This window comes from Oryctolagus cuniculus, chromosome 11 (genome assembly GCF_051225735.1).
Source record: "Oryctolagus cuniculus isolate XC-2025 breed Fujian yellow rabbit chromosome 11, ASM5122573v1, whole genome shotgun sequence".
NCBI lineage: Eukaryota > Metazoa > Chordata > Mammalia > Lagomorpha > Leporidae > Oryctolagus > Oryctolagus cuniculus.
This window is the reverse complement of record NC_142877.1, coordinates 40,134,418-40,148,378: the sequence shown is the minus strand read 5'-3', so window position 1 is coordinate 40,148,378 and position 13,961 is coordinate 40,134,418. Positions and strand designations below refer to the sequence as shown.

Genomic DNA, 13,961 nt, shown 5'->3' with positions numbered 1-13,961 from the left:
ATGCACCTGCATTATGGTATTTGTCATATTACCTTCCAGCTATTTTCTTACATATCTGCTACCCAATTTAACTATTTATTCTGCACTCACTTTTTGTAGTTTGATGTTAAACAGTGCAGGGAGGAGAAGCCATATTAATAAGAGAATATATTTAGGTTAAATTTAGACTATACATTTAAAACAGTTATAGATGGTGACAGAATATAATTTAATTTAATGCATCTACTGAACAATAAAATTCTATGTAGTGCTCTGTGCTATGGTCAACATAGAAATAACTTAGTAGTATTATCAATTATGCTATTAATGATTACAAATAAGATAGCATTAGTAACATTAGCTCTAGTTTTAATTGCTTAAATAAATGTATTAATTGCATACTTTATAATAATTTGTTCTGGTTTAAAAACATCAATAAATAATGCAGCAAATATCCAGAGGTCTGTGTCTCTGTGTCTAGAACATATTTCAAAGTAAAATGATATCCATCTATTAAATTGCCAAATCACAAAGCATGAAGGCAAACACTAAGGCACTCTGGTCAAAGACTTTATGAGAAATTTTCTTGCACATACATACAGATTGGGTCAAGTTAATTTTCATCTTCATTAGCAGTTTTTTTTTTTGTATCAACCACCCACCCTACCCATCTATTGTGATGTTACAATAAATGTAGAAGTTTAAACCTGTACCAGAAAATATATCTCCACTCATAATCATATTTCTAAGAATATCCAATCCCCCCCCAAATCAACTCTTTATGTCATTAGCATTATTACTTATTTAATAGTGGTCAAGAACATGATTCACTGTATAAAACAGAAATCTTCATCTCCTCCTTCAAAGAAAGGGATACAGGGAAACAAGGAAATAATAGAGGAAACAAGGGGGAAAAAAAAGCAAAGAGATTTTTGACTCTCATGAATAAGAGACGACACTTGATGGCCACTCCAGCGAATTATGAAATAACAGCGATTAATTTAGCTGGCCATTTTTTTCTTAGTTCTTATATATTTTCTATCTATTTTTTATTTATTAATATTGAAATGAATACAGTTCAGCACTATCTGCTAATTGTATTCAAATAGCATATAAGTGACCCTTTGGAATCATCATCAAACATGTTAAAAGGAGACCTAACCAAGATGAATAGAGTATTTGATAAAAGTTAGCTTAGTCTATAATTCTTCTACTCCTTATCTGATGGCAGAAAATAGCACTAACAACAGATAAGATTGTTTTAAGATCATCATAATTGGGGGTGCTTATTTCCTGATGAAAAGGGCAAGTGCTGTTTGTACACTTTTTCCAGTGGGTATCTGCTTTTGTTACCTGGCCTTTTAAAAATAAATCATTAGAGATGCCATTGAACTCATTAGCAAATTCTCTTCAGGTCTCAAAATCCACATTTTCCAAGTTGGAAACTCCTATACACATCCATTTTCCAAGCACTTCAACCCTTTGCCTTTTTAAATCAATAAGCCATATTGACAAAATTTTAATTATTCCCTGAATGTGTACACCTGTTTCGATTTTCCTTATTTTCCTATAGAGAACAAAATTAACCAACTGGCTTCACAGTTTACTTTGCTCAACTCTATTTGAACTTCAGCTTTTTCCTCTAAGACAAGAATAGGATCTTACATATTAACGATTTGCAAATAGAAACTTTTAAAAAATCAAAGAATGAAATGAAACACCCAGCTCTGTTAATAATTATGCAAATATTAAAATGGTTGTGAACTTGACTTGCAAAAGCTTTTTTTTTCTTATTTCAGGCAAACTCATCCATGTTGCAATGAAAACAGCACTTCATGATTATAATGATGCATGAAAAGCATAGCAATCATCCAGTGTTATCTAAATATGTCTGATTCTCAATGTTCCTTTGTGCAAATAATAAAACTACCATTTTTTGAATTCCCAAGGAATCGTCATCTATTCAGTCTGCTAGGAAGTCAAGTATTTAATTATCTTTCTACCCTACAATTTCAACAAAGTTATAAACTGTATAGGGGGAAAACTTGGGGGAGGGGAGGGGATTCCAGCCAATTTAACTTATTATTTGATATTTACAATCCACTACTCTCAAAATTTTATTTTCCTAGGATAACTGCAATGCAATAAAGGTAGGGCACGCTACAAAAGAAAAACAGGTGGATAAATACCCTCCAAATCCAGCCAGAAGAGAATTCCTTTCATGTTAGCCTACTTGTGAGGAAACAGATTAGAGCCACATTTTATGAACTCTGTCTAAACTAATAAAACTTAGAAGGCATGTGGCATACCCAGCTAGAGAATGTAAGTTGAAGAATAAAATAAACCTAAGAGTAACAACTTTTGGGTTAATAGATACACATGGAATAAATTTCTGCAAAATGAGCCATTCCAAAAGACATATATTTGTGTGTGTGTGTTGTATACACACATTCACAATGTAAATAGAGATTAAATTGAGCTCTAAAATGCATAAACATACCAGCAGAAAGTAATAATTGTGCAATATTATAATAAACTCAGAACTTGCTATTTTTCTTCTTTAAATCTATTGGCCACCATAATATTTGCCTTTTTCCAAAAAACTAAATGGCAAAATGAAAAGAAAAAAGTACATGAGATGACTCCAATTCTATGATTCTTTAATTTTAAATCCTGGAACACCATGACAATTCAGAAAATATTTGAGGTACACAACAAAATAGGCTACATAATTTACTAGGATCCTTAGACTTTCGTTAGATATTTTGGAAATGGTTTACTGCTTCTTTGTGGACAAGATTGATTTCCAAACCATAAAGGCTAAAAAAGAATCAGTAATTTGGAACATGAAAGTACTTACAACTGATCGGATGTTGTTTTCTTTCACCAGCTTCAGAGATGATTTATAGCAATTTGCAAGGTCTTCCTTGTGGGAACCATTAATATGCCCTCTGGCTATTGGTCCTACAGTATGGATGACATCTGTAAGTTAAAAAAGAAGGAAAAATAGGATAAGCAAGACATTTTTCACTTTTCACATAATTGGTGCTGTATTTATTTTAGGTATTTGTGTTGGAGTCTGGAGACAAGCAAGTTAAGAAATATTGATGATATAAATGTTTCCCTGCTAAAAGATTTTGTATAGCACAGCCTCCTAATGCAGGCAATTTCCCAGGAAGGTGGTAATTGTGAAAAAGAATTCCCTACCAGCGAATTGCTCCATCATTATTGGTCAGATCTAACTCAGACAGATTATAGTTATAATATGTGCATAATGGGCACCCTGGAAAAAGACAAATCCTTGGTGGGAAATAAACCCAGAAATAATTGCCTGCACAAGATGAGCATCTGGATTGACATGGGAAAGAAGAACTGATGCTAGACATGACTTTATTTATAAATAAAACAAGTTTCAAGCATTGTGCATAATAAAGAAGAACATGTTTCTGAAAAAAATGTCAAGAGAATTTATAACAATCAGTAATAACTCTAAGAGGGATGATTTCAAAATATTTCTGCCAATTTTAATGTGCACATTAAAAATCCTCTCTTACATGACGAATGTTAAAAGTAACAGTTCATCCCCATGTTAATAAGTTGACAGCTAATTAGCTACTTTCTATGTATTAAAATTTCTCATCTCTATTTATGTTGAAAAACACACAATTTTGTTTTTTTGTATATAAAACCAATCATGGTGTGCTCTTTTATTCTTTGCACATATATAAACCTTTGAATTCCGAAACAGCAAAATAAGATTGTCCTCATTTTAAAGTCAACAAAAATTAGAAGAAACAACCCAAATTTTAATCCAAATGACTTGAAAATGCCTTTAACTTTTGCTTCCCAGTCTTATCTCTGGGTTGGATTAATTTCCATTTTATTAATGTAAGTTATAACAACTCAACTTTGATCATGATAAATTCAACCAAATATCATTGAAATATCATAATAAAATTAAATCATTTGCTTTGACTAATCAGTACTACTTAATTTCAACTACAATAACAAAAAATAAGAGTATTTTACAAAAAAAAATGGCACAGTTTAAAATTGCACATGAAATTTAATAACAGCAAATACATCACTAAAGGAAGTCTTTGTTGATTGCCTGTTAAATGTTGACACTACTATTTGATATTTGAGAAAAGTCCTCAAAGCATTGGTTTCAATGATTAATTCTCATACAGCATTTAAACCCTTGTCAGACCATATTTAAGACAAATATGTTTGATCAAAAGAGGCATAAATCCATTTCTAGTGTGTTCATGCACATTTTACTCCACAATTAAGTCCAGCTTTCAAGTAAGAACTGATACAATATAGAAGTAGAGGATAAAGGGAGGGCATGACTCAATCTGGTTACGTCAATCCAGTTACCTTAGGATAAGGACTTCCTCGGGTATTTAGTGTGCTACAATGAGTGTCGAGTTTCCAGGAGAGGTATACAAGGGCTCACAGCATTTCCTAACTACACTTGATTGTTAAAAACCTGTGTTTATCAGAGTACCTCATGGGACTAAGTTTCCATAAATCAGTCTTTGGGAAATGTTCAGGACAATTCTGGCACCCTCATTCCCACTGTGGAAGGAGTAGTCTGTGTTTTTTTCTCTTTCTCCCATTCCTTCTGTATTCCTTAACATATAGAGAAGCAACAGGGCATGATCATGGTTCCCCTAGTTTGTGAATGAAGAAAATCAACAAAAAGTGCCTTTATCTGTGGTCATAAAAGATGGGCCTACTTGAGATAAGCAAAGAGAAAGCTATAAGGCATCAATAGAAAGAATGGGTGGGAATAAAAGAACAGGAAATAATGACATAATTTTTTAAAATTTTCTTTGCTTTTTTTTAGCCATCATCTACATACCTTAAAAGGAATTTATGAAAAATTATTTCTTGCACTTATTCATTTCTTCATTTCACTTTGAGGTCTGGGGATAAACAGCCAATAACTGAGACTCCTCCACATCAAATATTGATCTCTGCATCTTAGGCTCTATATTAAATTTTCAGCATTCAAGATCAAGTGTTATTATTGAGCAATGTGATGACCTTTCAAATCTTCAAAGCTGGAGGTGAATCAATACGAAGCTTGAAAGGAAATTTCCCTCACTACTTTAATTGTGTATAGTACTTACGAGTAACTACCCTACATTGAGCTCTTTTCTGTTCTAAAATTCAGACAGGAGACCTGACTTCTAAATACTGTTCCACCCCTGAGAAATCAAGGGCTCCAGATGAAGCAATCACTTCATTGGTCACCACCAAAATCCTTATGTATAAACCAAATCAGCTACTGGATGATCCTGTGGTCTTTTTTGTGCTGTGTGGCATCATTAATATTTAACTTTATAGTGGAGATGGCTGGAGTACAGAATGACATTGTCTGGGCAATTGAAGGAGGCTTCAAACATGTTTTAGTGACTCACAAACTTTGAATAAAAAGATTTTTTTCATTATCATAGATTAGTTTTTCACAATAGTAGTTTCAAAATCCATTGATTAAGAAAATGTTTTAGACAAGCATCTATCATAATTTCAATTATGTTTCCTATTAATTTACATTTTGCTAAGCACAATAGCTTCTTTTTTTTTTTTTTTTTTTTTTTTTTTGCACAATAGCTTCTTCATAGTGGACATCTGAGTATACATGTGAAGTGTATTCTTGCAAACTCCATGGAAATGCTTTATCTTGCAAATGGGGTTTTTCATGGGGCATGTAAAAATCAGGGCAGATAATATAAATAGGAGTGTTACATGCAATGCCTGGTACATAAAAAGGTTGAAGAAATGGTAGCTATTATTATTAACAACACTGGCATAAGCAGCAACCACAGTATACAAGGGATCTTTGGCACAAAGAAAGCAATGATAGCCAGTTATTGCTTCTGTTGCCTTTAATTGCCAGGAACTGGATCAGCATCATAACTTCCTGAAACCAGTAAAAGTGATATTATTTCCAGGGTGCAGTACCACATTCAAAAGAGGAAAAGTGCCACCATGCTTTGAAATCTCTTCTTCCACTACTCAGAAAAGCCAAGAAAACAGCAACACAATCTGTATATTTAATCAACATTTCAGATGCAACTCTTGAAGAGGTATGGAAAATGCGATGGTAGGGTCTTTTGTTCTTCATCAGATCACAGTGGGGTAAGACAAATGGCAGACATGTTTTTGCACATCTATTTATGAAGTGAATCAGTGGATAAGTCAGCTCTTTTGTTTTGAAGCTCTAGCACCACCTTGCACTCCTGCATCTGTGTTTATCAAGGGAAATTAGTCTGAACTCCTCAGAAACAGAGGAGGGGATAGAAGGTTTTATCCAGAGGGGCACAGGGGAGAGGAGAGAGTTCACTTTCATTTCCAAAAATGTAAGTTGAAAAATGTGTGATTGGAATGCCAAATAAATATTGAAAGCTGCAGAATTATTTACAAAGATTCAATCAGACTTATCATCAGCAAAACAAATATGGCAAAACCATTCTGAGAAAACATTAGCATAATGAATTTTAAAACAAATGAGAGAGCACATATAGGTTCCTCTCATCGTTTTTCCATTTGAGAAGTGACTGTGCTACATTCAGTTAATGAACAGTCAGACCAAGTGTAGAATCAATTACATGTTGCTTTCATTCACTCCACTCTTGTATTCATAAGCATAATCGGTCCATCTAACAGACTGCATAATGATGCCATGTCCTGTCAATCATATTCATATTGCATGAATTTTAAGGAGAAGACCAATGCATGGAATTAAATTGATTTTCTTTTCTGGAGAGACAACTGCAAAACCAAGCACTAAAGGTACTATTTGCAAATCTTATTGGCCAATTTATATGATAAGCACCACTGATCTATGACCTGAAACAGAATACTTGAAGTTCAGTTAACAGGAAATTGAATTACCACCTGATAGCATTACAAAGTAAATGCTGCCTTTTCTTTGCATATAGGTCAATGTTTTCATACACATTTTTAAAGCTTGTTTTTATTGTATTTCAAGAAACAATTGTCCATAATATGTTCTTTTTCCATCTGCAGCAGACATCTGTTACAATGCACTTCAGATATCACCCTGCAGCATGTTTCTAAGTTTGGTTATTCTCTCATACACGTCTTCAGCTGCATGACGGATTTCTTCCTGTATCCAGGAATACTATAGCCATCCAATTATTTGCAGGGATTTGAGATAAATTAGCATTTACAATGTTAGTTTCTAATCCAGTTTCCTTGGGGTCTGTGAGTTGACCCTTAATTTTTCTCCCCCACAAAGAACTTTTTGGTTTACCCCTTTGAGAACCCCTGGTTCTCTAAATAACACATCTATGTCTAAGATTAAATATACAACAGCTAAATAACACTTAGCATTTTGAAACCGATAAAGGCACACAAAAAGTATTGTTAAAGTTTGAATGCAATACATGCAGTTCAGTTTGAAGATGGATCCCATTTTTAGATGAGGATGCGAAAATGTTGCCATGTTTTAGATATTGTGTGCTGACAATGCTTTGTGTAATATTTATTAACGTCAAAATTGTGAAGTTCTAAGCTCAATTTTTGAAATATTATCTGATCAATTTCTACCAAAATGCCTTCTTCTTTATTAAAAAAAAAAAAGGAAGGGGCAAAGCTTATTATGAGCTTTATTTTTTTTTGAAATCAGCTCTCTTTTCTGCCAAAGATCTCTTTACGATTGACTTTGTTGATGTGACTGTGTCCTGTTTCAAACTGGACCCTTATATGTATTCATTTTTAATAACACAGATTGAAATTCATGTAAAGGGGATATCCTGTGGTCAGCCATTTATAGAGTCTGAGATTCCATAGGGTATTGGGGCATCTGCATCACAATAGTGTTATTTCCAACAGAGAGGGGTCTCAGAGGGACTGTGGGAAGCAGAATTATCCATAAAATTCCATCATTTTAGAATGAACTCAAAGAGAAAGAGAACACATCCCAGAAGGAAGTGAGTCAAATGCATGGTATTTCTACCCCTTCAATAGCAGGGGTGAAAGGAGGTGGCGGTCCAAATAGACAATATGACTTTTTCAAGGAAGATGATAATAAGATCTTTGTTCTGGTTGAAGAGATGGCTACAATTTGCAGCCTTTTCACAGAGATGCAAAACCAGTGCTTTATTAAGATGTGAGGGTTTGGAAAATAGGCTTTAAAAATTCTATGTAATGGGTGAAAATGAATGAATGTTAGTCCTCACTGCAAGGGTAATTCTACAAACGCAAACTCCTGGCTGGGCTGAAGTGTGCAGAGAGGTCAGTGCGAGGACACAGGCTGGTGTTGTGATTGCATGTGTGTGTTTGCCATCAGCCTTCCTTTACAGCTCCCTCCTCACCACAAGATTGGAACCATTCACTCAATCATTAACTCTCTTATTTAATAAATATTTAATGAGAATTCACAATACCACAGGTACATAGGGCATTTGTTTCATTTACTGTCAGTAAACATGTCTTGTGTTTTTCTAATTCCAGAACTTTCCTGATATCTAGAGAGCTCCTCTCCCATTCCATTTATTCAATCTGAAAACTCTATGAGGGGCTGGTGCTATGGCGTAGCTGGTGAAACAGCTGCCTGTAGTGTCAGCATCCCATATGGGCTCCCATTCAAGTCCCATCCCAGCTGCTCCACTTCCAATCCAGCTCTCTGCTATGGCCTGGGAAAGCAGTAGGAAATGGCCCAAGTCCTTGGGCCCCTGTACCTGCCTGGGAGACCCAAAAGAAGCTCCTGGCTCCTGATTTCGGATCAGCACAGCCCCAACCATTGTGGCCAATTGAGGAGTGAACCAGTGGATGGAAGACCTCTCTCTCTCTCCCTCTGCCTCTCCTCTCTCTGTGTAACTCTGACTTTCAAATACGTAAATACATCTTAAAAATAAATAAATAAATAAAAACCTCTATGAGACCCAAAGAGAATTTAGCTTCCTTGAAAATGGGATCCATGAACCCTATCACATAGATGAATTTTGGACTGATTCCTCCTCTTTCTCTTTTGTTTTCCAAGATCTCTTGTGCTTGACCATTAATACGACGTCTTTAAACACTAATGTTTCTGGAAGTTTCCATAGGTCAGAATGCTCCAATAATATTGTGCCAGAAGAGGCGAGGCATTTCATATCATTGAATGCAATCAAACATGACTATATTTGCTGGAGATTCTTTTTTCTGAAATGTTCTGATTCTTCAGTTCCTGGCGTCCTGTATTGACTATGCATCCACCACAGGAGACATGACAAATCCATGTCTGTGCCTCTTCCAAAGCCAAGAATCCTATGGGAACAGTTGTTTAATGGATAATTAGTGAGTTTGTGGATGATTAAATAAAAGTTGGCCCAATATAATCAACGTAATCAGAGATGATATACTAGATTAGAGAAAACAATGAGGGTGAATAGATAGTCTAGACCAGACAAGCAATGGAATCTAGTTATACTGGTTTAGATCATTCAACATAACTTTTTATAGAACTAAGAAGTGTTGTTTTTTTTTTTCCGCAGATTCACCAGAACCTAATCAAAGACTTCTAACAACTGCACTCAGATGATTAAAAAAAAGTCCGACACTATTACACTTCTTTACAAAAAGCTATGAAATTCTTTGTCAAAAGAAAAAAAAAGTGTGCTGAATCCTTTGCCTTTTTTTGCAAGAGATAATTGAATAAGTGCATTTTCTAAATGTGTCATTCCCCTCATCTGCATACAGTTTATTTTAGAATGAAGCTGCTTTGTTTTAGAGACTGGTTTTGGCTCTCATACCACAAAATGGAACACAGCAGACATTCTTCATATCTTCTCAAAGAATTAATGAGATCATTCATCATATTTCTTTAAAAAGTGGCATGCGATATAGAGAAACTACCTCTCCATTAAAATAAAGCAAATTTGATTTCTCTCAAAGATCAGCCATTCATAAGAGAACACTGGACTATATGTATCCTAGACGTTTAGACCCATACTCTAATTTGTGTCTGTTTTCATGGTGTATACCTCCAAACTAGGCATTTCACTTTCTTAAGGAATATTTATATTTAGAAGATGCAAATTAGCAGGACAATATAATTTGAAGAATTAGATTAGCCAAAATTCTAACAGAAAGAATATGCGGAAATTTCTATGCAGTGAAGTTGCATTATTCATGAATTCAACTTATACAAATTCAATCTAGGAACAAGGCATGGGCAGTACCGATGTTAGAGCATTTAAATAATAAAGGCAATGTCATTAAATGTTTCCACAATGGCCTTTTGCTTCAGGAGCAGGTTGGCTTGCTATATTGCTGGACACTAGGTCTGTCTACATTCCTACCTACCTTTCAGAAATAATAAGCTCATGGTTAACTAGAGCCGGTTTCAAACTTTTTAGTTACATTGTGAGAACTACTGTGCTAGATCATCTCTTATGCAGATCTGATAGTTAAATATCATTATTTACTTTTCAAATACAAAATGGACACCATTAACTACTTTATTTGGGTCTGGGGTTTGAAAGAAAAAAACAATGGTCTCTTTCAACTCTATAGGAAATACCAGATGTATTAGACTTGTTACAAAATGCTATTTCTCAAATTTCATTTTCATGTGGGTTAAGGAATATTTAAGAGTAATTTTATTTAAATACAACCATTGCTTTTTGTTCAATCTTCAGAATCTAGAGCGATTTTTCTTCTCTCTTTTTTGAGATAGTTGTCAGGATATTTCTACTCATCAATCTCTTGAGAGTGGAGAAGAATTTCTCAAACAGTTTGCAAAGACTCAGTGAGGAAAGGTAACTTTTATGAGGTCAGTTGTTTCCAGTAGAGAAGAGAAGGTAGAAGTAGCTTTCTAAGCCATAATTCTAGAAGACCTTATGGGTATAGTCAACAGGGACTCTTCAGAATGATGAATTCCCTATGTAAGTCAGGACTTTGGTTTTATTTCCTCATGTATCCTTCTTTACAGAATGATTCAGAAGCTATGAATGTGAAGGCTAACCAACATTAAACCAGAGTGGCAGAACTGAAAGGAGGTGAATAATTCAAAATCTTAAAGGTAAATTGGCAGAATATGATGACTATACTATCATAGGTAGAGAAAGAGTGAGAGTCAAAATTGTCTTCAAAGAACTTGACTCTGGGTGAATGAGGAGATAACAGGAATAGGGAAATAGAATGGTGGTTAGGGTCTGAAGTGTTGTAGTGCTTATTAGACTTTCTAAGAGCCTCTCCTCAACATGAAAATAAAAGGAAGAAATAGGATAAGAATTGGAGAAGGGTTTAAAAAAAGAGAAAAAAAGTACAAGCAAATGTAACTTATTTTCCAGTATCAAGACATATTTTCTTTTTTAACTTTTCTCTTTCTTTGCCTATTTTGGGCCTGACAGAATCACTGAGGGGAAGAGAATCTATCAGTGAGCCTTGCAAACATGATTCATTATAAGACTAAGATTCAAAGAGGCCAGCATGTACCTCTGCAAGATTATTTAGTAGGAATCAGTGATGTAAAACCACTCAAAGAAAACCAAAAGATCTTTTCACAGCAATTCAGAGGGCAAGAACTAAATGCTTTCATGGAAGTTTTTAAAGTTAAGTAGTAAGTATCAAGTTTTAAACAAAAGAAATACCTGGAAACAAATAAATAACATCTGATGACTGATTCTCTAGTAATATGCTATTGTGTTGTCCAATGACATTTCTGACTTTTATTAAGAAATAGGATCATGGTTGAGATAATAGGACAATAAATCAAAAGACGCGTTACGCTGGAAGAAATTAATAGAATTAAAGAATGGGAAGATTTGGTATCAGTATGAAATTGATAATGTTATAGAGTAGTATCTAGAGATATCAGAAAAAGGTCATCACTAGGATGTATAATTATAATTAGACAAGATGTATCAGGAAAGAGCAAGGAAACAAGTTTTGATATCTCAATGACATATCCTATTCAATATCTGGGTGAACTTCAGCAGATTACTTTTCCTCGTCTATACAAACAGGATAATATCTACCTGCAGCTTTTGTTATGGGGAATAAATTATGTTTTTACGTGTGACAGCACCATCATCCAGTGTTCTTGGAAGGCAGGAGGTATGAACCCAAACTTCATTAATCACCATTAGTACTTATAAATAGTTGCCTTACCAATATGTATCAGTTTGATAATAATATTTTTATTTAGCCATTATTTCATCATTACTTTATTGAAATTCATGACTAAACATATGAACCAATTATGTCAGAATTTACATTTTCTTGGGTTACTTGCTTTCACTGTTTACTGAATTGTTGGTCTTCCTTAAGCTCTTATTTTTAAAAATGTTGTAGTATATCACTGTGTCATTCTTTCAGAAATGCTCTATGGCTAGGAATTTTCTACATTCCTGGATTTTCAAATGCTTTTAGCTTGCTCTCTTTTCTGAATGCTGTATTGTTGATATGTGTAAGGCGTTTTCAAAAAAACTCATGGAAAATAAATTATATAAAACTATACAAGGATTTTTTTTAATTTGTAAAAAGAAAAAAAAACAACTTATGTTTTAATTGTATTATTCCACGACCTTTTTGAAGTACCCTCATACGATGCTAGGTGCAGAATTTCTCTCAGAAGTGTTGATAATGTGTTTCACTTCAATCTACTTCAATCTACTTCACTTCAATCTGTGATAAAAGGACAGTTTGATTTTTATACCTATGTTGGCAAGCTGGATTTTTATTTCCTCTGTACAAGTTTTGGGAACTTTGATTTTTTTATTATTATTTTTAAAAAGATTTATTTCATTTCTTTGAAAGTTAGAGTTACAGAGAGAGAGAGAAAGGGAAGTCAGAGAGAGAGGTCATCCATTCACTGATTCAATCCCCATATGGCTGCAACAGCTGGGGCTGGGCCAGGCCAAAGCCAGGAGCTTGGAGCTTCTTCCAGGTCTCCCTGGTGAGTAGCAGAGACTCAAGGACTTGGGCCATCCTATGCTGTCTTTCCAGGTGCATAGCAGAGCACTGGATAGGAAGTAGAGCAGCCGGGACTTGAACTGGAGCCCGTATAGGATGCCAGTATCACAACACTGGGTTCAGTAAAGTTATTTTTGACCACAAAGTAAAATCTCATTAGATTTAGACTGATTAGTTACTTAGGCATAAGTTTACTCTGCTTGCAAGTGGGAACTTTGAATTCTGAACTTCCAATGTGTCTGTCAATGTTCTTTCAGGACAGGGGCATTATTTTCCCCTTCTAACTATGAAATTGTACTACTCTATCTTTTCCTCCATTCCTTCCAGGACACTTAACAGGTAGGTTTGTATGGATGGGAGAGATCTCCATTTTTTTCTCTTGAATGTTTTCATCTGCTGTACACTTTAGAATATTTCTTACATTTATTCTTCTGAATCAGTAAGTCATCAGCTATTGCCTTTCCATAATGCATCCTATCATCTGAAACTATTGTTCTTGCTTTGATTTCCAAGTATTTTTATGCTCTGGTTGTTCTCTCTCTCTCTTTTGCTGGAATATCTTTTCCTAACTTCTGTATATTTCATACATCATTCATACATCATTCTTTTCTTTACCAAACTTTTTGCTAGATATAAATCTTTTCATTTCCTAGGACAATACTTGGTAACCAACAGCACTTAGTAATTTTAATTCACCTGAAGTACAACTTCATACTTTCTTCTGATACTTTGATATGCAGCCCTGCACATACTTTATGTATTTTCATCAAGTTTTTATTTGTAATGCAAATAATCAATCCTGTGGCAGGGTTTCTCAAATAAGAAAAAAAATTAGTAATGTAAATTCCTCACCAAATTATGCAAATAGATATTTTAACAAGAAATAGACTCCTCATGTTGCTAACAACTAAATTACAGAAATTGCTAAGATCTTCAGAGTTTTTTAATGCTAAAAGATATGATTACATTTTCCAACATAACAATGAATATGTTACCCAGTTGAAAATATCTGTGCACAAAACACATGAGGAGGAAAAGGAGAGGGG

At 34.4% G+C, this 13,961-nt stretch overlaps 1 protein-coding gene across 4 annotated transcripts in view; it reads right to left on the bottom strand.

Moving 5' to 3' along the window:
* MACROD2 (mono-ADP ribosylhydrolase 2) overlaps positions 1 to 13,961 on the bottom strand; it is a 2,169,899-nt gene that overhangs the window by 875,882 nt on the left and 1,280,056 nt on the right. For all 4 annotated transcript variants that reach the window (XM_051846213.3, XM_051846214.3, XM_008256366.5 and 1 more), the window contains one exon: positions 2,840 to 2,961. In XM_051846213.3, the coding sequence (XP_051702173.2) occupies positions 2,840 to 2,961 (122 nt within the window). The remainder of the gene's footprint in view (positions 1 to 2,839; positions 2,962 to 13,961) is intronic.